This window comes from Microcebus murinus, chromosome 18 (assembly GCF_040939455.1).
Source record: "Microcebus murinus isolate Inina chromosome 18, M.murinus_Inina_mat1.0, whole genome shotgun sequence".
NCBI classification, from domain to species: domain Eukaryota; kingdom Metazoa; phylum Chordata; class Mammalia; order Primates; family Cheirogaleidae; genus Microcebus; species Microcebus murinus.
Window position 1 is genome coordinate 57127938 of NC_134121.1, and position 25634 is coordinate 57153571.

Sequence of the window (25634 nt, forward strand, 5' to 3'; positions counted from 1 at the left end):
AAAAAAAAAAAAAAAACTCAGGAACACCTGCTCCTTGAGCCAGGTGTGTGGGCTTCGCCAGCTGGTGCTGCAGAAGAGGGTAAGTTCTACTCGACACATTCCACACATAGCCATGAGGTCATTCAGGAGTGCTCCAGGCTAGGAAGGGATTTAGGACTAGGCCTTCCAGGCCCTCCACCTAGCAGGAATCCACAAGCTGCAGAATAGAAGTGGGTGTGCCCTGTGCTCACACCTGGACAGCCACTGCACTCCCGCCTGGCAGCATAGTGAGACCCCGCCACAAAAAATAAAATTTAAAAAATATAAATTTTTTTTTTAATTTAAAGAAAAGGAGAAGGAGCACTTAGAAACACCCTCAAGGAGTACCTCCCCTTGAGAGGTGACACCCCGTCTCTGTGTGCCAGGCACCATTCTAGGTGCAGCCAGTGCTTTGCCAAACTAAACATTGATCCCTATCCTCGAAGACTTTTTATTAAATATTTTGTGGGGAGACAGTAAATAGTGAAGATAGTCAATGAGGAAATTGTAGAATGAGTTGGAAGGTGATGAGTAATTGGAAAAAAGGCAGACGTAGCAGAGTGAGGGGTTGGGAAGGTGGGGTGACTGCAGTTTTAAGCAGGATGGCCAGTGGTCACAGAGGACCATGTTAAGTCAAGATTTGAAGGGGAAGAGGTAGATGCCATTGAGAGGATGAGACAGATCTTAGTAGTTGAAGCAAACTAAGACCTAGAAGAAGCTAAATGGGATCAGAAAACACCTGTGTTTTTCAGTTTCTTCATGCGTTTCTTTTGGAGGGCTCTAGGGTGAGCCTTGGGGTACTATTGTCTCATTACATCCTGTAAGCCCTGGCTGCCAGGAGCTCTAGAAGTCCTTGTCCTTAGGTGGCTCTACTGTCCCCTTTAAAGGACCTTCAGTGCAGGCAGCCATCCGAATGGGAAGTAATTATTGGGGGCCCCCAGGTGGGGGCTGCCACGCCTGCTCCATGCTCAACCCATTTATGCTTGAGCGTGATCAATGAGTTGGCCTTGTGCAACCATGAGAAGTCTTTTTATTGCTTAATTAAGATTGATTTTAGCTTTACTTCCAAAAAGAAGGGTAAATCTAAAGCCCTTAAAGTGGTCACTCAGGCAAGATAATGAGACACCCTTCTAGGAGGTGCTGAGGCGAATGAAATGGGAGTTTCAGGGCTGGCTGACCCTCAGAGGGGGAGTGGGTGTGGGTTTCACTGCTGTGGGGCTCAGCAGCTCCTCTTCCACCTGCCACCTGACCTTGGGGCCGAGCAATCAGCCTGCTGGCCATTGTCACCACTCAGGGAGGGCACAGGGGCAAGTCAGGTGGCAGGCCTGTGCTGTCCTCAAGAAAGAGGGAGATGAACGTCCATTCCACGTTTTTTCATGGCAGGGATAAGTTCATACGTCAGGTTTTAGTAGTAGGAAGGCAGCCTGCCCCTGTATCTTCTATTAACAAAAGCATTTGTAGACTCTAGTTGTCATCTAGGTCTCTTGAGTTTTTTTAAGAAGAAAGGAAAAGATGATTTTTCTACTCTAATCTGACTTTTTGGCAAGTATCTGATGCCACCTTCCAATCTTCTTTTTGATTCAGGCCACAGAAACGCAAGCTTATTTTAACATTAGCCAGATTATTCAAAAAGTAAAAAGTATTGCCAAAGAAAAAAGGGGTGGATTCCGGAGCCAAGTACCCATTTTCAATTTTCCATGCCTGTGCTCCTTCCATTAGTGTTTGTAATTGGGAGGTGACCGCTTGTCTGTGTCCTAGCAAGGAGAGGTGGAAGCTGCCTGCTGTCCTTCCGCAGCTGTGGGAGGGCCCCTTTGTCATTCAGCGTGTGCCCCAAGCAGGCCTTTCTGCGTCTCAGTGCTGCCAGTCCTACGCCACCTCTGCCCCCACTCGCACTCTCCCGCGAATGGTCTCCCTCAAATCACTTATTTTTCAGCCCCTCCCTCATGCATTGGAAATACATTCTAAATGCAGGGAGGGACGTCTCCTCGAGGACACAGGCACCGGGTATGCACACTTACACTTTTTGTTTAACCAGGTGAGACCCATCTCGAAAGTTCTCTAGGGAACAGTTCTCAGAAAAGAGAACAGTCTGGTCTTAAAATGCCTTTTCCTTTCTTCTCCAACCTCCTCCCTGCCTTCGGTGATTGACGTGTGGGCCCCTTTCAGCTTCATGACCACCACCTTCGTGATGGAGGCCATGGCAGCAGCCAACGCACAGCTCCGCTGGAAGAGGATGGAAAACCACAAGGTGTGTGTGTTGTCCTTGTCTCCGGGCAGCGCCTCTGCTCAGCCATGCCCAGGAGGCAGTCTCAGCGGCCCGTTGCTTTCCTCCCAGTGCATGGGGGCTCTGTCCACAGTGCTGCTCCGGGGGCCAGGCCCAGAGCTGAGGCTTAATGGCCAGAACAAATGCTTTGACATCGAGGCCTTGGTCCCTCACACCCCCACCGTGGCTAGCTCAGTCTTCCAAACCTTTGTAGCCAGAAACTGTGCTGCCACTTCTTCCTGAGCGTGTTTTCACCTTCTCATGTGACAGCATAGACGCACTGAGAGCTTCCTAATCCAGATACCTTCTAGAAAGAAAGAGCAAAGGAAGTGCGTTCGCCGTTGTCTCAGGGGTCTGCTGTAGAGTTACATACTCCTTCTTTTTCCTTGTTTTTTCCTCCTCCTCCTCCTCTTCCTCATCCATCCCACCACCTCCCAGGAAGAGGAAGAAGACGACTCCTCCACAGGCTCAGACAGTGACGTTCTCATCCAGGACAGCTATGAGCGGGCAGAGAAACGGCCCATCCTGTCTGTGCGTAAGTCTTGGGATTCTGGGCTGGCCCACACTTCCCTCTGGTCCACAGGGTGTCCTTTCTTTGAGGAGAGGGCCCCGGGGAATCACCCCGCAGACGTCTTCCGGCACTTCCTACCTACGGGTTACTTCCTATGTAGGCACTATGGCAGAGTGAAAAGGGCACAGGCCTGGCCCCTGCTGGCTCTGCCACTTACTAATGTTTGCAGCTTGGTTTGCACCTTGACTTCTGTGCCTCAGTTTCCCCCTTCTCCTACTGTTACTGAAATGATTAAGTGCCTAATTCCGTGCCTGGTGCACCCTGGAAGCTTGAGAACATGTTGGCTTCTCTTCTTCCTCCCACCCCATCCCCTGCCTCGCTGTCTCATCCCTGGTCTGGCTGGGCCCAGGCTCAGAGCCCCCACTGTCCTCCTCACCCCACAAGGAGCATCCCCTACTCCCTTTAAAAATATAGAGTATTTTAAACTGTTGCAAGCAGGAAACATTAGAAGTTTTCACAAGTTTGAGATGCTTGGGATTTCATTAATCTGGAGAATGCAGTGAGCTTAACACCCTCTAGAAACTCTTCTGAGTAAAAGAACCACTTCCTCTTCCTTGTTCTTTTGGCTCCACAGAGAGACGCGGATCTCCCAACCTTTTTGAAATCACGGACCGGGTGGAAATGGGCCAGATGGCCTCCATGTTCTTCAATAAAGGTAGAAGTTCTTTCTGTGGTGGGGCATGGGGGAACGAGGGAGCTGACACTTCCCTGCAGACCTGGGCCCTTGTGACGAGGGCTCCACCTTAATGACTAGGCAGTGGGAGGAGCACATTGCCAGCTGCCCCAAAGCACCTGAGAAGCCACCTTGCTGCAGGCCTGTTGTTTTCCCTGTCTGCCCACCAGCACCAAGAATAAAGAAATGGCTACTCCAGCTGAGTTAGGGATCCTAGGCAGCTTTCCAACGAAGGAGGTGGTGGAGGCTGGTGGATGGCTTCATGCCCCTTGCTTGATTGCATCTGACCTTGCTGTCTTCTGGCCCACTCTGTCCAGGACAGCCCCTCTGACGGTAATAGGGTCTGTTACTCACACACCTGGGCATGTCTGCCCAGTGGCCAGCAGAGGGCGCTGGGAGCCCACGCCCAGGCTTGCCCTGTGGGTCTCTGAGCACCCTGGAGTCTGGCAGTGAACCTGCCCCTTACTGGGATTTGGCTGCAACCTAAAGGGATCCACCCAACTCAGGTGTTGGGTTCTTGGGACCTTCCAGGGACAACATCTTAAACCTCCACGACAAATCTTGTTCTTTTGGAAGATGAGCTCTTTAAGAGCTTAGTTTTTAATTCCCAAACCTGTTGGTTTCCTCTTTATTGAAAGTCAGACACGTTCTCAATAAACCCTTCCCCTGCAGCAATCTTGGAGGATTTCTGCCTCTTTGTTAAAGCCCCTGTTTGCCAAGGAGGCTGTCCCTACTGGTTCTTTCCAGTTTTGAATGTGGCTGCACTTAACTTAGTGCTTTCAGGGGGGCGGCGGTTGATGTAGAAATTAGAATCTTCTTGACTGCTTTGTAGGACGTTAAAGTGTTCAGTTTGTCATTGGCAGTGCAACGTGACTGTCTGTCCAGAAGATCGTGGTTATCAGCCAAAGTTTGCCCGAGGGCCTGGTTCCACCTTCCCCACTGGCCCGGCCTCACTGAGAGGGTTTTCAGAATTCATCGAAACCAAATGGTTATGTTCAGCCCACATCTGTGCTGTTCCTTTGTTCCATTTCTATCACTCCCGTCTCACCAGCCTAAGGGAGCATAAGCGTTTCCTCCTGGCAGCCACACAAAGTCCCCTTCCAAATACAAGCTTTTAAAATAAAATGCACGTTGGGGGAGAACATATACCTTTTAAACCTCCTTTCTCATTTTCATGTTCTGCATCCTGCCCTGGTTTCTGTCAGAATTCTAGGAACCAGTGGTTTAGTTTTGTCTTTTTTTCCTCCCCACAGACTAGACACCTAATTTACCCAAATCTAATAGGAAACAAACAGATTGATGTGAGAGCAGCCTCATGTGTAGAGAGAGCCGCCTCCTCTCTCCCCCCAGAGTCTCTCAAACTCACCGCTGTTGACGTTTGGGCCAGATCATTCTTTGTTGTGGGCCCATCCTGTGCATTGAAGGACACCGAATAGCATCCCTGGCCTCTGCCCACTAGTTGCCGGGAGCACCCCCTAGTTATGACAATCAAAATTGTCCTCACATGTTGCCATGTGTTCCCAGTAGGAGGTGGGTGGCAAAATCACTCCTAGTTGAAACCACTGTTCTGCTCTTTTCCTAAGCCCCAGACTGCCAGAGTGTCATCTTCACCTTGGCCAGGGCTGTCACCCTCCACGGAAGGCTCCCTTGGGGCCCCGGCTCGTTTCTTGTCATTGGAAATATCAGGCCTAGCCATTGGTGTCCTCTCAGGAAGTTCATTGATCCTCTCATTTTGTGTCTATTAATGAAATTTATTGATCAGGGAAGGCCAATGGCAAACAGAGCCAACACTGGAGTCCATCGGCAGGTGGAGGAACAGTTGAGAGTGGGGAGGGGACACTGCCTCCTCACAGAGAGCATTGGCATCAGAGCAGATAAGGCAAGCTGGAGCATGGGCTGTACCTGGAGCCTGGGGCAGGAGTGACAGGCAGACCCCAGGGGCTGTTGCGCTCGGATGTCGAGGCTGTCTCTGATGTGCTGACTGCTGTGTTCAAAAAGCGAGCACCTGGGTCCTCTCGAGAATCATGCTTTCCTAGTCTTTCCCCCCCAGACTCCTAGGAGCAGAGCTGACCTCACACAGCCCAGGAGTAACATGTCCTAGGCTTTCCCCTGGGGACCCTGCAGGCTTTTCTGAGCCACCAGGATTAGAAGGCAACTGTCACTTCATTTTTCTTTACGTTCTCAGAAAAGCCAGCAGCTTGAGACCAGTGACATAAAAACTTGAGCAATCAGTCTGAATAAGAGTTTGAAACTGGCTGTCTGGAGCCATAACTCGTAGGTTGTAGAGTCCTGGCCGCTTTTTTCAGAGCTTTTCACCCAACGTTTATAGCTGGAACCATAGCACAGGTGGGATTCTTCTCACCGTACGGGATAGGGCACGTTCAGAGTCTTGCTGGGATCATGAAACAAGTGATAGAATTAGGTCTAGAGCCCTGTGTTCCCTAGTCCTAGTTGAGGGGCAAATGGGACAAATGTCTGCCTCTGCAGAAGGAGCTTCAAAGTCATGCACCTGCCAGAGCGAGCACTGTCCCTTGCAAACACTCCCTGTAAGAAGCTAGGAGTCTGTCCTGAGCGCCATCTCTCCCGAGCACACTGGGCCACCCTAGGCCACCCGGTGTTTGGTGATCAATCAGATTCAGAATGAGGCCCTTGGTCTTTGGAAATCAAGGGCTTTTTACCCTCTGGATCTCAGCTTTGGCGAGCCCAGCCATTTCCTGTCAACTTCTCTTTGCTTCATTTCATCCGTAGCGATCTCGTCTTAGAGCCCTATGTTGGCTGCAGAGGGGACCCCTGGCCCCCACACACTCTGGGGTTCAGGCTCCTGACCCAGGGCAGCTCTGCTCCCCTCACCCACAGCGTGTCCTGAGAGTGAAGGCACCTCTGGTCCCTCCCCAGCCAGGCCACGCCATGCCACACACTCACCTTGTGCCTGTCTGGATTTGAAATCCCTGTGGTCCTCCGAGCGGCTCTGAGTCCTCTCAGGTGAAAGTCATGAGCTGATGTGTCTCCTGTCAGCATGACCGGGTAGCTAGCCGGAACAAGAAATAGGACTTTGGGGTCATTTTCCCACTTTGTAGAAAGTAAACCACTTGGAGAAGCTATGGAAGAGGTAGAGATTTAGTCATCAAGAAAGAATCAGACATCTCTTTCTGGCTCTCTGACTGATGGTTTTGTTCCTTTCAGTGGGGGTGAACCTGTTCTATTTCTGCATCATCATTTACCTGTATGGGGACCTGGCCATCTATGCTGCGGCTGTGCCCTTCTCCCTCATGCAGGTGACCTGGTGAGTATCCCCCTCACCCCCACGCTGGCTGTGGTCAGATTGACTTCCTTGGCCAGTCAGGGGAGAAGCAGGGTACCAAGCGAGTCCATCAGTGTCTAAGAAATGTAGACACCCGAGGCCCCTCTCTACACAGACCACCGCCAGCTGTGCCTCTGTCCCCTACCCTGCCCCATTGGGAAGACAGCTAGAGTTTCCATGCAGGGCTCCTGAGTCATCGGGAAATGGTGCAACAGGAACAGGTGGGGTGCATCCTAAAGCATGTGTCCTGAAGTGTGGTTTTGAAAAGTCAGATTGTTGGCACTAAACGCAGCTGTGCAGGCAGTGGCTCTGTCTCCCTCAGCTGAGCGGGGTGGCCACACCGAGCCCAGGTCTGCCATGGTTCTCTCTATCAGCAGTGCCATTGGCAACGACTCCTGCGGCGTGGAGGCAGACACCAAATACAACGACACCGACCGGTGCTGGGGGCCCCTGCGTCGAGTGGATGCCTACCGCATCTACTTGGTGAGTGTCCCCACCTCTGCTCCCCCGCCCAGCCTGGGTGGCCAGGACATTTGAACCACCTTCACTTCCTGGTAGACCCTTTCCCCAGAGAGGAAGCTCTGTACACCTCCACAATCTGGCTAATCACTGGGGCCTTGGCCCCAGGGAGAAATGGATCATGTCACTTAGACTCTAGCCCCAGCGGGTCCTGACAACCAGGCCTCAAAGTCACATGTGGTTTGGAGTTGGCATTGGGGTCATTGCCAGCTCCAGGGCCGTGACCTGTTGTAAACTTAGCTCAGGCTTTGAAGGGCACTCTTAGTAGAGTACTTTAAGAGTGTCAGATCTCAGTTTCCAGAGACTTCCCATGTTTCCTTCCACCTTAGTCCTGGCCAGCCCAAGTGTGTATAGTTAGATGTGGGGTCTCCTGACTGGGCAGGAAGGCATCGGCCATCCCACAGGTGACCCTGCCCATAAACAAGCTCTCCAGACAGGGAAGGATCAGCCCGGCTATCTTCCTGTCTTCCCTTCTCCCAGTGGACAGGAGATGATGAATCTCCAGGCTTGTTCTGATTGCTTTGTGCCATTGGAGGGAGGGGCCAGGCCAAATAATACACCAGATGGGTCTTAGATAATAAGATACAAAACAGAGGCAGGACTCAGGGATGTTTTCCTCTAACTTATGCTCTGTCTGTTAATATTGCCTGCTTCCTTTTCATCTCCTCGGTCTGATACAGAGTTGGGTGTGCTGGGTGACACAGTGTGACAAGTGGCCACTTAGCTGATTTGTGAGGGGAAGGCAGGGGCCAGGAGAGAGCCAGGCTTTTTGGGGACCTGGCTTCTGGGCTTAATCATCCCTATCCTTGCAAAGGTTTCCACGGGCCCTGCCAGCTGTGTTGAGTCTGGATTTGTTAACCCCAAGGGCCACTGAATGGTTTTTGTGGGGTTTTTTTTATTTGTTTGTTTGTTTGCCTTCCCAGTCCCACCCTATAGACCTACTGAAGGAGCCCTGTACCTAGGCGATGGGTGAGACTAGTTTTCCTCCCTGCATCTCTGGAGCAGTTGGATGATGGTCCCTGCTGCTTCTCTTGCACATTCAGCTTTGCCTGGGAATTTGCCTTTTAGTAGAATTATATCCTCAGTTCCTCCATTGTAGGTCCAGTGAGAATTTGGTAGCAAGTTAATTGCCTGGTCCCCATCTCTGCCTCCCCAGCCTTGGGGTGGGCAAAGGAACCAAGAGCCAAGGCACCGGCAGCACAGCTGAAGCCTCATTAGCCTCTTAGCATTTCAGCAAACCGTGATTGATCAAATTAGCAAAAGTATTAGTAAGTGTAAGGCCCCATCTGGATTTCTCACCAGGCAGGTGGGGCGAAGCAGGGGACAGAGGAAAGGATCTGAGCAGCTTGACACAGACACGGGAGTACGTCCAGGGCAGAGCTGCTCCGGTGCTGCCGGAGTCTGCGTGGACCCGCCTGGCACGCTTCTCCCGCCCACCAGCAAGATAGATACTGAGCGCTGGGAATATTGGCTGCTGCCATTTGCCTGGTAAATTATTTAGAAGCATTATTCTTGCCTAGTTAAATTGTTCCTGCACTTACTCTTATAAACTTTCCACATGATGAAAGTCTCCCTTCCTGAATCTCAATAACTCTCTGACCGAACAGAAGGAAGCCTTCGGGAAAGCAGACGGGCATTAATTACTGCCTTCATCGCCCAGATATTGCACTTATAACTCAGAGCTAATTGCCACCAGAGCCTGCAAATGCTGCAGAACAGGAGCAGGGACCCGGGCTGCCCCACGAGAGCCTGTTCTCTCTGGGCCAGTGACTCCTTCCCCATACCCCAGTTCACTGCTGGGGGCTGCCGTTTGCTCAGGCAGGTGGCTTTTGGTGTGCACGTGCTCTTCTACCCAGTTTGGAGGAATCCAAGATGGATAAGACTTGACATTGTCTCTGAAGTCACTTTACAGCTTCTCATGTGACTCTCAGGGGCTGAGGTTCTGTAGAACAGCAGAGCCTCCAGCCCCTGGACATGGTGCTCTCAGCGCTCTGCAGTGAGTTGGAAGGGGTTAGCAGTCTCGAACCCTCTTGTCAGGGATGATGGCATCTTCCCCTCCTGAGACTGCCCTGCAAGGCTTGTCCCTGTTGTCTTCATAAATGTCAGGAGAGCTGGATGCTATCAGGTGGCCTCTTCGGCCCCTTGAGGGAGGAGGGCCATCCTTTCCCCTTGCATCCTAGTCATTCAGGTTCAGGAGATTGTCCATCCCTTCTAGAGACTCTGCTGTGCCTCTCACCACCAGCAGTTTCTGATTTTGCTGCCAGCCAGACTTCACTCAAAACAGTCGGCAAGGCAGTGAGCATGTGGGGGGTGCAGGTCTAGAGCACCTGCCTGCCCCGTTCACAGATGGTCTCTGTTTCCCGTGGATGATGCCCTTACCCGGCCCCATTTTTAAAAGGTCCTGGTGATACTCACTTCTTCATTGCTATTCTGGGACAGTGTGTTCTGGGGGATAAAGATACAGGCTTTTGTATTGCGGTCTAATTTTCAGAAAGTCCTCTGGAAACAAGCTCTTCTGTTTCTTCCCGGGAGCGCTCCTGAGATGCGCACACACAATGGGAGTATTTGGTGTAGTAGCTGTCCCCAGAGGCCGGCCGGTGTGTAGTGTTGTGATTGCATACAAGAAGGGAGCTTTCTCTACCAGCAGCTACCAGTCGCCTCCTCAAGCCCTTGACCTTAACAAATGGAAAATTCCTCCTCCCCTCCTCGTACCCTGCGACCCCCATACACGTGCTGTGATTCCCAGCGCAGCTGATATGAGTCAGTTTCTCCCTCTCCTTCCATGGTGTTGCCACAGCGTAGGGTGCTGTGGGGCGGAGGGTCTCCTGAGTCACTTGCTGCTTCCCATGGGCTCTCTGGGGTGTCCCAGCAGGCTGCTGCAGCTGGAGCCTCCGGTGACCTGGGCCCTGTTATTAGGGCGTGTGTGGGTTGTCTTCAGCATCTGCTTTCAGCTGCCCTGGGATTCTCAGACCCCAGTACCCCTCCCTCCTGCTCCTTTGAAGAACCAAATGGGAAAGTGTCAGATGCCCCAGCGCTTTGAGCCAGGTAACCTCGAGTCCATGCTGGGGAGCATCTCTGGATCCTTTCTGCAGAGTTCCTCCAACTCCAGCAGGGAACGAAGTCTGAATTTGGCGTTTCGTTTCTTCCTGTACAGTGCAAAGGAGCCAGGGACCCCTGGTGAAGTGGTAGGATTGAGTATGAATCAGTTCCATCCGAGACTTACTCAGACTGTCTTGAGTGTCTAGGACACAGGCCTGTGTCGCTCTCCCCAGGGTCAAGGGCATTGCCCCCAGCTTTTTTGCACTTCCTCATTCCTGAAGCACATCCTAGGCCTTGCCCAGGACTCATCCCTCCCGCTAGAGCATGTCAGAGAGAAGCCCTGGAGGGACAGTGGGGACTCCCCAAGTACTAAAAGCCTCGCATGCACCATTAGGAAGAGTGAGTGGCATCCGCCACTTACAGGTGGGCAGATGCTGCTGGGTTGCAGGTGGCCCAGCAGGCACCGGCCGAGCGGAGCCGGGAGCGCAGATGGCAGAGCGGAGCTTATCCTGGCTGGAGACCCAGCCGCAAACTGGCCATGTTGAGCAGGGGGCCCTTTGTTGGCTGCCTTGGGACAGGACAAGGTCACCCTGGCTTGCCATCCTGCCTCGAACACAGGAGCTGTGAGATCTGCCCCCGGGACACTGGTGACTTTTGAGAGAGATGCAGCCTGCCAGTGCCTGGCCAATGACCTGCCACCCTGTGCGGGTGGAGGGAGTCCTTCCCAGGCTCCCTCTGGACACCCCTTGAAGAAGTGGGGGTGAAGGGGGAGTTCTGTCTGCCAGAGTCTCTTCTTGGAGGAGTAGGTCAGTCTGAGATTTGGCTCAAGTTGACATTGGAAGGGTCCTTCCAGGCCTCAGCAACAGCCCTGTTTTCTCTCTCTGCCAGGAGACCATGTTTTCTGATTCCATCTTGGCTCCGTCTCACATAGCAACACTGGCCTTTCTCTGTTTGCAACACTTAAAATGGTGCGTGGTCCCTTTTCAAAACCAAATGGTCTCCTCCTAAAATAGTACCACTCAAGGAGAAAGTATCCTTTTTTGGGGGGGGTTGGAAAAGGGAGTAATGAGCCTGCCTGGTGGTGCCACGCGAGCTTTGAATGTTCCTACCTCAGTCAGGTTATCGTAATGTCCGTGCAACATGTTCCCAGTAACTTTACATTTCTGATTTAGGCCTCCCAGCTGCACAGCAAAATACATGGTGTCATCCCATTTTACAGTGGAGAAAACTGAGACTCAGAGATGGTGGCTTCCCCAGGGTCACAGAGCCGAAGCAGACAGCAGCTCACCTCTTTGGACCCAGTCCCGTTGCCCCGGTGACACAGACCTTGCTATCGGTCTGCAGGCTCTGCTCACATGGCAGCCTCCACCGCAGTGCGCAGGGGGGGCGGGGAGTGCCTGTTTGTCAGCCCTGGGAGCTTGACATTTGCAGAGGGCTGGGGCGACACTGCCTGAGCATGGTGTCTGGTGAGTGATCTGTGTTTGCACATCCTGCCTGTCATTAGCTTGATTGACACGCTATCTCTTGTTGCCACTCACTCCTGGGTAGTGAAGCCGACTTTTCTTGGGCACTCCGGTAGTGTTGGAATTAAGTGCCTCTTCCCAAGGACATTTCCCTCCCCTGCCATGGTCTCTGTCTGTTCTTTCAGCATCAGCCACTGTGCCCTGGGGCTGTGGCATCTGCTAATAAGTGGGTCACCGCTGCCATCACTTGAATATTTATTCTTACCAATTCTGGGGCAGAAGGTGGCCTAGAGGCCTTCAGGACCAGTGAGGAGGGAAAATTAACGTGAAGCAACAAGTTTTGGGAGCAGCAGTGAGTTCATAGGACTTAGGGACTCTCGGGGACACTGTGGCACATCTCCAGGAGTGCCACTGATGATGTTTCCTGTGGCAGGGGTGCCCCCAGAGCACAACTCTGATAAAACACAGGTAAATGCCACCCCCGATGTGTGCAGTGTCGGGCCCAGGGTGGGAATGAAGCGTGGTTAGCAGGAACGGTGGGCGGGCCCCCGGGAGGGCCGGGTTAGAGCTGACGGATAAAGGAGCTGTCTCGGGGGGGAGTAACAGGTTGACCCTGTCTGGAAACAGACAGCAGGACCCTCAGCCCAGAAAACAGGCAGCCCAGGGAGAGTTTCCTTCTCTGGGCAACATCCACCCTCCTGTCTGGCTCACGTGAGCTTGGGCTCAGCCTAGCATCAAACCACGATGCGTAGGGAGGTCTTGGGTGCCTGGGACTGGAGTGTGTTTCTTACAGGGCCTGGGGAATCCAAGTGCCTCCCTAATAGGGTGGGGACCTCCTGCTTTTTCTTCTCCCTCCAATGGGCCTCTCATCAGCTCTTCCTCGTTCAGTTCTAGAGACTCCAGAAAGGTCAGGTTGTTTGGCCTTTCACCCTTTCCTCCCCACTCACCCATGGGAAGATGCCCATCGCGACTGGGGCACCACAGGTGCAGTGCGTGGAGCCATGCCAACCCACGCCCAGTGCCCCCCCAACCCCTCACGCGCTGCCGGGGGCTGGACTCGGTGGGGGTCAGATTGTGGTCATGAGCCTCTGGGAGGACAAGCGTCCTGGGGCCCAGTTTGTCCGAACATGTGCTGAGCCCTCTGCATTCACCCTGTGAGGTCGGGGCTCACGGAAGAATATATTCCTTCCCGATGCCCACAAACACATGTGCCTGCGACCTACACGGGCTCCGGGGCCTGGCACTGAGGGGACTCTAACTGCAAGCGCAGAGCGCGCTCGGATTGAAATGACTGACTTCAAAGGATTAGCTTGTCTCTTTCTTTTTCAAGGAAATCAATAATACAGGACAGGCCTGTGTTTTTCTTCCTCCTTCTCTTTTTTTCCTTTTTTTTTTTCCCCCTAGGGAGCTGTCTATATATCTTATACTGGGAGCAGCTTCTTGTCTTTTGGTGTGCTTCCCATCCCCCCCCCCAGCCCTTTCTAAATGAAATTCAGGTTACTTGTCACTCATTCCAGCACTGCGGCTTATCTTGCCAACTCCTGGCCACGGACCCCATGAGGCCCAGCCACCGACCATCACCCCACCTCTGCTGCTCCTGTCCGAGCATGGCCTCCAGTCCGCCCTATACCTGCCCAGCTGCTTCCCAGCGGTGCCCCAGACCAGCCCCTCACCTTCCTGAGGACACCTGGGGACACCTCCCTGAGCCACCCTGTGACTGCCTCCCCCTCCCTCACCCCCAGTACCTCTGGGCATTTGGCCCAAGCTTCTTCCTCCTGCTCAGTAAGAGGATTGCTGTTTTTACTTTTAATGTAGCTCTCAGGGACATGGGTTCTGTCGACTAGCATTAAGTCCACCATCCATCACATCGCACGGTCTGCCTCTGCCACGGCCAACACCTGACACGCCCGCTTAGAGGACAATGCTTAGTGCCCTGTGCGACTGCCTCCGTGGTCACAGAACAGACACCAGGTGGTGGGACCCTGGATCACAGAGCAGTAGGAAGTGGTCCCTACCACTCCCGCCCCAAGCCTTGGAAGCTGCTTTTTGGCCTGTGTCAACGTCCTGGGGGCGAAGGGATCTTGTGCTCCAGGTCTTGAGCCCAGTGAGCTGCTGGCCCCCTACACTGTGGCCACTCAGGGGTCTCTCTGGCCCTGGTAGAATGTGCAGGTTGAGTATCCCTTACTTAAAAGTGCTTGGGACCAGAAGGATTTTGGATTTTTTCGGATTTTGGAATATTTGCATTATACTCATGGTTGAGCATCCCAAATCCAAAAATCCAAACTCCAAAATGCTCCAATGAACATTGCCATTGAGGATCATGTTGGTGCTCAGAGAGTTTCGGATTTTGGATTTTTGGATTTGGGTTGCTCATCCCGGACCACATTTTTATACCTCTATCTCTGTCGTCTGAAGAGTAACAAATAGAGCTTTGCAAATACCACTTGCCCAAAGCAAGCCAACTTTCCCGCCTGACTTGTAGGAGGTGGCCATTTAACTGCCATTTAACTTACTGGCTGCTCATCCGTCCGCCCGCCTCTTCCTCAGTTTACCCAGGAGGTGGGCTGAGGCGGGAGATGATTTGTGTGCCATAAGCCTGCCCCCCACACACACCAGGCATAGTCAACTCTTAGAATCCCTATTATGTGAAACTCCAAATGTATAAAACAAACTGGTAGGGGGGACAATTACTTGTTACAAAGTGATTCCTTACTTTATAGGACTCGCTGCAGGTTTCCCTCAAGAACTTAGTTTCCTTAGTGCATTTAAAGTGATATTCTGTGAAAATTAAGTATTTATAAATAGAACTTTAGAAGCCCTTCTCTTGTGTAAAGGGAGGTATCTGTGTATTCAGGTGCAAAGGTGCAGAAACCCAAAGTCCACTTTGTGTAGCTGGAGAAACAGGCAGATTTGAGGCTGGGGTAGGCGTCATAAGCAGCCCACCTAAGAGGAAAAACAGGCATACCCACACCCCAACTCCCACCAACATCGCTGAGCCCAGAAAGCTTTGTAAAGTGTATACCCATGGCCCACACTCATGAACAGGCCAGTTTGGTTGGGAAGCTTCCAAATAGGTCTCCGTGGGGAGCGTGCATCCCTGCTGGGGACCTTCTGCACTGAGCTTTTTCAGGACCATTTTTATGCATGCTTCACACTGACCCCAGTCAGACTCTGAGCTTGAGGCTTGAGCCATCCTTGTTCATGGGTAACGCAGTCAGGGATGAAAAACCCTGTGTGCCTGGCTTCCTAAGCCACCTGGGCTGATCTTGGCCACTGACCCATGTGCACGTCCCCAGTCATTCCCCTCGAGAAGTTGGGCCCTGGGCAGACTCCTAGCACTGAAGAGCCCTGGCCATTCCACGCTTTGCAGCCCCTTCTGCTTCCAGAGCTCCTATTTCTGGGCAAAGAGCTAAAAATAACTATATTTTTAAGCATATGCCCCGGTTGTTGATTTCAGATCTCCACAAACATGCTTTTTTGGGGAGGGCTTCATTTCACCAAAAAGGTATCAAAGGAAAAAAAAAAAAACCATGGTCTATGGAATCTAGCAACCTTCCAGTAGTTTTATAGTAAAATGGAGTGTTCTTAAATATTTTATGCTAACTAGAATGAAAACTATATATGCCAGACTATTTTTCTTCTACTGCTCTGTGTCTGCCTGCTCCTTCCATCCCATAGATCAAGCCGTGGCATTTGTGGCGGCCCCGCTGAGCTTTCTGAGGCTGTGCTACTCCCCGAACAATGCTTGCTCTCTGTTACAGGGTGCATATTATAAGCAGAAGCTAGTGTCTCTCTAAATAGTGCCCCAGGGCCCTGGTAGTAATTGTTTAATTAAATAAAGCACTCACTCTAAAGTAATAACCGAGCTCCTCTGTGTGGCTGGTGTCCCAGCCAGCAGCACTGGCCCTGCACACTGGCTCAAAAGCAACACCTGTGTGCAGAGAAGAAATAGCCGTGTGCATATTCTCCAAAGTACCCTGGCCCTGAAGAGAAGGAAGGAGCCACAGAACCCCGGAGGGTTTACAGCCAGCAGAGAGATGCGTGGAACTTGGGTGTGATGGATGTTACCTAGAGCTAACCAATTACAGTGTGTATTAATGATGACATCGAATTGATTAGTGTGAGCTCGGCATGTCTTGTGCATTAGTGGGGAGTAGGCCAAGATTCTTTTTAACAAGCCTCCAGCGAGAGGGGCCGGGGTACTGCCAAGGGTGTTGATGAGCAGATGTAATTTGCGAGCATGAAACTAGAAGGAAGGGTCACAAACCACCACAGGGCGTGTTTAGTTTGGCTGTGGCAAGAACTCTCTTTAGCCACAGATTGAGACATTCCCTGAGAACCTTGATGGGAAGAGAATGCAGGGCCTAGCACTGAGTGTCGGGTGCTGCCCAAGGCTGGACAGCCCCTCCGCGCTGCGATGTCCAAGCATTTCTGGCACCTTCCCCCTCACTGCTGCAGAGAGGCTGTGTGCTTCACCTGAGAAGCAGGTAAACAGCCTTCAGAATGACTTCCCAGCCAGTCCTTTCCCCTAGATCAGGAATAAGCACCTGAACTGTGTTCCTCAAAGTCTGGTTCCTGGACCTCTGGCATAAGAATGCCTTCAGGTCACTTATTAAAAATACAGATTTCTGGATCCTGAGCTAGACCCAGTGTAGTGGATTCTAAGGTCACGAGGTCATGTATTTCCATCCGGTTCTGAGGATGAGTCTGTGTGCTCTCCCTTTGAGAAATCCTGCCATCCAAGACCCTCTCACAGTGGAAAATGGTCGTGGCAGTGCCCAGTCTTCCAGGGAGAGGCCCGCTCTGGTCTGTCTTATAGGATTGCTTCTCAAGGCACCACCATGGGGACAGCAGTCAGGAGCTTCCTGTGCCTGCCTCTTCCAGGAAAAGGGGAGTGGCCAGATCAGCCCCAGGTCCCCAGCCTGTGCACAGCATCCTGAAGTCAGTATCTAAGGTGCTTTGGATGGACTGGGAGCAGTCGTACCCTCTGTGGTCAGGCTGTTTTCAGATTCTGAGTGTCCATAAGAGCAAAGGGGCTCTGTGATACCCATTTGCCAGGGGCTGCTGTGTTACTTGAGGCCAACAGGTACCTCCCATGTTCCTGGTAGATGATACTATAGGCTTCCTCTGGAGCTACTGGCTGGGGGCTCTAGACCCTATTGTGTGCAGCGCCCTACAGAGGAAGCTGAGGGGGGGTGTTGGTGTAATTTCTTTTACCCAATTGGACAGGGCTCATTAATCAACTGGCTTGATGTGCTGTCTCCCTTCCATCCCCGCCTCCAAGGTTACTCAGTTCCCAGTCTATTTCAAGGCCAGACGTCAGCAAGGAAGGGGTGGGGCCAGCTCGGCCTGTGCAGCCCTCAGCAGGGCTCCCGTGTTCTGGGCACCTGACTTCCTCCTCTCCCTCCCTCCTTCCCTCTGGCCCGGCGTGGAGCATTCCCACTGCCTTCGCTCTTCCTGCTCGGAGAGCGAGGAACGGGGAAGGGAAGATGCCGAGAGCATCTCAAGTGATCACCTGGCACCTCTTGGTGAGCATCACACAAACAGCAGGCAGTCGAGGCAGCAGAGGGCGATGACTCTGCATCCTGGGGCAGGGGATTGAGGGCACCAAAAGCAGTGAGATTACAGCTGGTTACTGGAGACTCGAATAGCCTGCAGGTTCCAAGGCCCAAGAGGCACACGCGTCACCACCCTGAATGTTTCTGAGCACTTTCATTCCTAACAGAATCAGGTGATTGGGGGTGTGGGTGCTTTTCCCCAAGAGAACCGAGGGGCTGGACAGTGGCCCAGAGGGTCCCCCTCCCTCTATCACTCACAACACAGCCCATCTGTTACTCTCATGCCGTCTTATTCTTAGGACCTGTAAAGACTGAGGTGACTCCTAACCTGCTCCTACGGTGGTTGCCCGGCTTCCGCATTTACATGAGATAAGGGTATAACTCAACCCAGGTTCACCTGGGCCCAGCTTCCCACGCATGGCCATGGGGGAAAATAATCCCATGACCCATCTTCTCCCCCTTCCTTGACATCCAGCACAAATATACGAAACAAAGAGCTGGTTTTGTGGAGAGATTTCAGTAGCTAAAAAGTGAGAGCTAGTAAACCAAGCCCATGGTACCCAGAGAATTTTGGTCTTTGCATCTGTTAACTCTGGCGAGGAGAGCTGGGGAGAGCGAGGTTGTTGGTCCCCTCTGAAGCTGTCAAGACTCCACGGCCCTTTAGAAAAGCCCTGCTTTCCCCACCATCCCTGTCTCCTTCCTGCCGCAGGGCGTGTCTCTAGCCCCGCGCACATTCCTCCCCGCACATTCCTCCCCGTCTCCCATTGAGCTCCCTGGGAGACATTTTCGCCCACTGACTGCCTACTGCCCTCCCCCTCCCCCACCCCGCACTCCTGGTTCCAGGGATTAATGTTAAAACCTCATCATGTTAGAGCCAAGGAGTCCCCTCCTGGTGCTGTGGCACGAGGACAGCCTTGGAGCCCCGGCAGGCACTTCTCCATGTGGGACACTGTTTGTCACAGCCCCTTCCCAGAGTCCAGGCCTGGCGCCTCAAAGCAGATTGCCCCAGGGTCATGAAAATTTTCAGTTTCTGTTATTTCAGTATATTAGCCCTAATCTTAAGGTAAACCTGACTGCCATTCCCCTGTTTAGAAGCTCCACTCCAGAAAGCAAAGTCTAACGTCCTACATGTGGCCTGGTTTGCCCCAGTGTCCTTCCGGAGCCTTCTCCCCACCATTGCCCCACCCTCACGGGTTGGCATCTTCCAAAGGTGCCAGGCGCTTTCATGGCCGCAGACCCTCAGCGCACCTTTGCCTTGCTTCGCAGTCAGCCGAGCTTTCCTTACTCCGCAATGAGCGGGGCCACACCTATTCTTTCCCCACCCCCTGCTGTGGCATTAGTCAGACTTTAGGATTATTCAGTCACTTGGCCTCATCGTGAGCTCCTCCAGGACAGGGGCCATGCCTCGTTCATCTTTGCTTCTAGATCTGGCATGACGCCTCCCGCAGAGAAGTTGTTCCTGAATGTGTGAGTGACAGAGACCACTTGTGGGTGGGCACTGCTGCTGGATCTGTGTCTGGGCATTGACACACATCCTCCCTCGGCCTGCGGACGGCCAGGACTCCCGCAGCTGGTGGCCAGGCAGACTCCATGCACAGCCGGCCCCTCCTTTCCCAAAGGGGCAGATCGTCTGCTGGTCATCACCACCGGGACAGGTTCTTAACCTCAGCAAGCACCCCATCTTTGGGGAGCTGAAGTAGAGGGAAACAATTAGAAGTTGTCCACGTGCCATGAAACTCCGTTCGGCTCACCACCTGTCTCTTTTTCTGCCACCTCCTCTTTGCACCTGCAACTCGAGCAGTGAAGTATTAGAATAGGTGTGAGCTCCAAAGTCAGGTGTGTTGCTCCAGGCAGACATCCTCCCCCACCGCCACCACTGCCATCAACACCCACTTCCCACGGCCTTGCCTCACCCCAGCTCCCTGCACATTGTCTGTAAAGCTCTGCTAGCTCAAGGTCAGACCCCGCCGTCTTTCCACCTGAGCATGTGGGTGCAGGACTCCATCTCTCTCCGTCATGCCTGTAAGGAGCCAGGCTGTCCTTTGTAACCCCTGATGGCTTATAATCATTAAGTGAACGACTGTGAGAGTTTTCTACAATATTTATCTTTTCTCCCCCAAACCACAAGGGTTGCAGCTCTGGCATCAAATACTTGGAACTCTGCCCACCACCAGGTACCATCTGGCTTTCAGCTGAGAGACCACGCAGGCACACAGGCTTGTCCTCCAATGAGAGGGTGAGGGAGGCCCCGGCCAGGCCAGGCCCGAGGCCACTGGGCCAGCCCAGCCCTCCTTCCCCAAGGGAGCCGGCCTTGAGGGGTACCGGGGGCGGCAGCAGAAGAGGCAACCCTTTCCTTAGGGCATAAGCAAGGGAGGCAGTTAGGTACTATAAAGAGGGAATGGGCTTTGGATAGGGATCTGGTGCTAATCCCCGCCGCTTCTAAGTAGTTGTGAGATTTGTGACAAATTATTTCATCCCCCAACCTCATTTCCTAAAGCGGAGACAATAACCAAGGCACGGGGTGTCAGGACTCAGAAGAGCTCTCATATGGACGATGCTGCCGTGTCTGGGTGCTCAGGTGGTGCCCAGCAGTGCAGGTCCACCTTCCTCCCTGCCCCAGGGCAAAGCCTTCTCTGTCGGGACACGGGGCTCAGAGGGAGTCTCAGGACGCTAGGAGAGCATTGGGGAGGCTCTGGGAGGAGAAGGGTGAGGACAGTGCTCTCCCTTTCTGCCAGCAGCGTCCCCTCAGAGCTCGACCGCTGTGCCAGGTGTGTGCGACTTGTCCTGGTTCCAAAGGTTGGGGCTGGGGGGGACTGTGATGCGATGGTGAAGTCAGGTGCCTGGGGGCCGTGGCATGTGTTCCGGACAGACACAGGCTCCCACTGCAGCAGACACAGGGCCTGGGCGGTTTCCCGGTGGTGCGCGGCCAGGCCGTCTACCCAGTGGGGCAGGAGGCCTCCAGTGGGCAGTGACATTGGGCCCCCTCCCAGGTGGCTCCTTCTCCCATGCACAGGCCCCTAGTGAGCAACACGCTGCTCGATAAGAGAAGTTTGGGGTGAGTTTCCTGACCTTTCTTTTTCACCATCTAAGGGTTAGAGAGAAGACATGCTCATTTTTTTTTTTCCTCCCGGAGTTGCCATAATGACAGGAAAAGCCTCAGGCCTCTAAGGAGTTCAGTATCTCGTCTAAGTAGGGGTATGGGGTGTTCAGAGAAGGTGGTTCAGAAAAGGAATTATGTGGGTGTTTCTTGGGTCTGTTTCCAGTTGCCTTGAAAAGAGGGACGCAGAGGTTTGAGGAAGGGACCTGGGGATGCTTACAACTGTCAAACACTCAGAGGTGGCTTTTCAGCCAGTGTGCTTAAGGAGTGACAGGAGCAGACCCAAGAACTGCCTGGGCTCCTTGCTGACAGGGCCAAGCCTGGGCGGCAGGGCGGCTTCCCGCCAGCTCCTCAGGACTTGCTGAGCAGTGCCCCAGTGGCCCTCGACTGTGCTGGCCTCTGCCCTCCCGTGCTGCCCAGCTCTGCTGTCCCTTCTCAGAGCTGGCACAGATGCGTCCAGGGAGCTGTCATCCACCCCGTGCAGCCTGTGGCACAGCAGCTCTGTGCAGGAGGCTCTCTCGACTTTTCCTCCATGCCACTCCTTCCTAGCCTCAAACAACTGGATCTGCATCCCACGAGGTGGCGTTCTGGGCCTGTGACAGCTATAGCCGTTGGTGTACGGGGGCCGTCCAGGAGCCCCAGTCCCACAGGGCCCACGGCATCACATGAGAGAGAGCACCCCTCCCTTGGCTCCCCCCTAAAACCATCCTTTCAGGCTCCCTGGTGTCAGAGTCGAGCCATGTGTCTTAGCAAAGGGTGGTGAGGCTCCCCGTCGCTGGCCAGTCTGCATGTGTACCGAGAAGGTGTCCAGAGCCCATCCTCATCTCAGTTAACTGGGAGGAGGGACACCTCTTTCCTTCTGACCAGCTCCTGTTTGTTGAACTCCAGCTGGTGGACTTGGTTTCTTTCTCTGTTCCGCAGCTCAGTGGCTTTAGAGCAGGGGTCCTCAAACTTTTTAAACAGGGGGCCAGTTCATTGTCCCTCAGACTGTTGGAGGGCCGGACTATAGTTTAAAAAAAATTATGAACAAATTCCTATGCACACTGCACATATCTTATTTTGAAGTAAAAAAACAAATGGGCAAAAATACCTGCATGTGGCCCGCGGGCCGTAGTTTGAGGACGCCTGCCTTAGAGCTTCAGAACTCCCTGCTGGGATCTTGACTTTGGGCTCATTATTGCCTCTGCTTGGAGGCCCAGCATCCTCCCGCCAGCACAGGCTTGCCTTGATGAGAGCTGCAGATCCAGCGTCTCTTCACTCGTTCAGAATGGGGCTGACTGGCTGGGCGTGAGCAGGTGTGATTTCCCAGTGAAGGATGTGGGGAGTTAGCGAGTCAGAATTGACCTCTGATGCTCAAGGAAGCGCACGCTTTAAAATAATCTATGCATCAGCTGCCCATTTTATCTTCACTTATCACCTGAATCTCTCAGTCTTTCAGTCCATCCGGCAGACATCTCCCCAGGACCCCAGGACGGTCTAGGCGAGGGGTGTGGGAAGGTCAGGGGAGCCAGGGACAGTGAGCCGTGATGACTTGTTCAAGCCTCGCATCCCGGCCAGCTTGTGCAGACACTGATCATTGCTGCAGGGTGGGGGGTGCACAAGAGGAGGCAGCCTGGCCTTCTCCGTCCTCAGCACTCATTCTGCACCAGGTAAACAGTATGTGAGGGTCGGCAGGGAAAGATTGGCATCCCATCCAGGTTGGTGTCTAGAGCCCAGCAGCCTGCCTGGCACAAGTCCCCTCTCCCATGACAAGACTCCTCACGGTCTCAGGGTCAGCCCACCCCTGGGCTGGTCATCAGGAAGGGCGCACTCATCTTCTGCCCTGCGGGAGAACATTTCTGAAAGCTCCTCCTTGCACAGGTCCTCATGAAAGTGCGGTCCTTCTGCAGAGTCGGACGACCTCCTCTAGATGGCATGGTGCCTCATCACAGAGTCCTGGCAAACAGGCTGTGACGGCAATTGGTTGGATTTGGTGCACACATGCTGCTGACATGGTTTTCGACATGGCGCTGTTCAGTCACCTTCTATGTGGGGACTGATCCTTCGCATTTGGTCAGGAACAACTTGAACTCCCCTAAGGAGTGTGTGGACCATTGTTGAAGTTGGTGGAGGTGACAGAAGTCGAATAAGAATAGTGTTGACTTGTTCTTTGGAGGGAGGTCTTGCTTGGCTTCAGTAGTGCTGTCCTCCCCTACCTGGATGTTTGGAGGACAGACAGCGTGTGGTAACTTGGGGTGTGCTGACACTTGTTGGGGTCAGAAAGCCAGAGCTAATGTCTAAAGTCCTCTGTGCACATACAACGTGCTTCGAGAATTTCAGTAGCTCGCCAGGGTCTCACAGTTAGCAGGGACAGCATCAGGAAGCAAATCCCTGCCCTGTCCACGTGACCCCACAGCCGCCTCAGAACTCCCCTCCTGTGTGTGGATGAATCCCCAGATACTGTAATTTAATAAACACTCCCAAACCAAAACATTCACAGCCACTTGAGAAATAAAAATAGCATCCTTGAACATTTCTTCACTGTACTTCAAGGACGTGCTGAAGGTTCAGTCCCCGTTTAGGGATGGGTACATGCTGAGCTGCCATTAACCCCAATTAACTCTTAACCCCTAGCGCCCCTTCAGAGCAGCCCTGTGGTCTGCACATTTGTTTCCTTCATCACTCGACATGACCTCCAGGATCAGGCCAGAGAGCTCAGCTATGTGACCAGTGTGTTCCCATCTCCGTCTGAACCAGCTCCCCGGAGGCTTGTGCGCTCCAAGCCCAAGTTCTCCATCATCAGCCCCACAGATACTTGTGTGTTTAGGGTAGCTCCATTCAACCTTGTTGCTTTATGAGGGGCGCCTTTGCCACCCCTGCTACATAAACAGACAAATCCTCGTCACCCCACCCCCAGCCCTAGAGCAAGATGGCTCCAAGCAGGTCTGCTGGCCTTCCATGTCGTTGAAACTGCAGGAGTGGCAGAGGAGGGAAGAGATAGCTGCTGAAGACTGAATTCTTGGCTCGTGGAAGCTCCATCTCACTACATCGTAGGAGCCAAACACAAATAAACAAACAAACAAAAAACCTTATTTTTCAAATAAGCAGGAGCTTAAAGAACTGCCCACCTGGTGAGCAACCGGCCCGCTGCCTTGCTGGTGACCCTGGGAGCCAGCTGGGTGAAGTGTTACCTTCATTTTCAGGCCTTATGGTCCCAGGGATGAAGGACACCAGCTTTGTGCTGCCTCTGCTGCTGCCTTCCTCCACCATTTGGCATTTGTCCATGGGACGCTGCCTCCGTCCGGTCAGGAGTCAGGGCTGGGAGGACCCGCCCTTGGGGGACCAACAGTCAGCTGACTGCTTCTCTTCTCGGGTATTTCCTCACCATCACTTGTTGCGGGAGGTAACTGGTGTGTCGCTCTTTGTCCCATGTGTTGGTTTTCTCGTGGGGTTGCTCAGAAGGTTCTCAGGACACGTGTCCTGTGTTGTGGCCCTCATTTGAGCACTTCATTCCCCCTGTCCTCCCCTTCCTCCAGGAAAGGTAGCCCCTCTATCTTCCTTCCCCCTTTCCCAGGGGACTGAGATGGAACTATGATGTTGTCAAATTTCATCAAAGTCTGAGTTCCAGTTAGAAGCTGCAGTTCATTCCATTTCCTCCTAGCAAGGGCAAAGACAATGACACACAGGATCTTGGAATCTGGTTTTGTTTTATAAGAGATCTGGTGGGTGGCCAGGGTGGACTGTCAGAGAACTGGGAAGCCACTGTCTCCAGAAAGTAGACGGGGAAAGAATCGCTCCTTCGAGACCTTCAGGTACTTCATTTTAGGTTTCTTCTAAGACATCACCCCTTCCAGGGGCCATGTGGATTCAGAGTGATCACAGCCTACCAGGGTCCAGCCCCCTTCCTTGGTGGGGGTCCTGGCAGTGCCGCGATGGCGGGGAGCTGAGTGCCCCAGGCTGTTCTCAGATATGCCCTTTCTCCCTCGTGGAGGGGTGAATATCATTCTCACTGAAGCCAGTGGTTAAACGCAGAGCAATGCTGTTTTGATTTGATTTTCTTAAAATCAAAGCATGTTGATTTCTCAACTGTGTTGGGAAGAGTTTTTCCCCCCAACATAGTGGCTGTTTTTAGGTAGAGCAGGTGTACTTTTGCATGCCGCATGCTGTTTTCTTTGCCAGGTCAGGCACTGTCCCTGGCAGGAGGGATGGAAGAAGTGTACAAGGCAGATCAGCAGGACTGGAGCTGCCTCTCCCCACTCTGGGATGACGCCTTTCTACCAGGCCCCTCCCCCACCACATTCAGTGTATTCTGCAAGTGCGGAGCCCTTCCCTAGGTGCTGGGACAAACAAGGATGCAGTCCTTGCCCTCAAAGTGCTTATACTCTACTGGGGTCAAAACGTCAACCAAAGAAAAAGGAGCGGTTCAGAGCCTGCAAGTATCAAGTCAGGTTGCATGGACTGTGTGTTTGGCAATTCAGTCAAGAGCCCCCAGGGAGGATTAAAATAACTTGCAGAGGAGATTGGACTTGAGCAGGGCTTTGAAGGTGGTAGGAATAAGGAAGGTCACAGAGGGAAATTCTCTGCCAGCAGGGGGATCAGGGGAGTAAAGGCACAAGGGTGAGGAGTAGCTTGAGGTGGGGACAGCAGGTGTCAGAGGAGGAACGTCCTAGCACCAGATGGATGTGGTATGCGGGGGTACAGCAAAAAGAGGGACAGATTGGGAGGCTTCCATTCTCCCCGCCGCCGCTTTCCTGCTCTGTCACTGAACCTCTCTTGTCCCCCACTTTCCTCATCATCACCTGCCCCAGTATCCTCACAGGTAGGCATGAGAATAAAGTGAAACCGTTATATGCAGCATTTTGTAGAGAGCAGAGGGGTCTGCAGCGCTGGGCGCCAGCTTTGATAGACGGGGGCGCTTAAAAGGACCAGCAGCTGGGAGGATGGCGGGGTCAGGATTGGCCACAGCAGACACAGGCAGAGGGTGGGGCCCAGAGATCCTGCAGCCTCTTAAATTGGGGAGTTTAATTGGGATTAGCACCAAATTTAAACTTTCATTTTGTTTCTCTGACCAGCTAAATAAGCAGAGAAATTTGGGGACAGGGAAATAGGTATCAGACTGCTTTACACATTCCTGTGTTGTGCAATTAAATGAA

The 25634-nt window shown here is 52.9% G+C and overlaps 1 protein-coding gene across 2 annotated transcripts in view; it reads left to right on the forward strand.

Moving 5' to 3' along the window:
- SLC38A12 (solute carrier family 38 member 12) overlaps window positions 1-25634 on the forward strand; it is a 57652-nt gene that overhangs the window by 9203 nt on the left and 22815 nt on the right. The window contains exons 4-8 of one of the 2 annotated variants that reach the window (XM_012778746.2): window positions 2185-2266; window positions 2720-2816; window positions 3427-3507; window positions 6709-6808; window positions 7201-7309. In XM_012778746.2, the coding sequence (XP_012634200.2) occupies window positions 2185-2266; window positions 2720-2816; window positions 3427-3507; window positions 6709-6808; window positions 7201-7309 (469 nt within the window). The remainder of the gene's footprint in view (window positions 1-2184; window positions 2267-2719; window positions 2817-3426; window positions 3508-6708; window positions 6809-7200; window positions 7310-25634) is intronic. The other variant, XM_075994732.1, reaches the window with a different exon arrangement.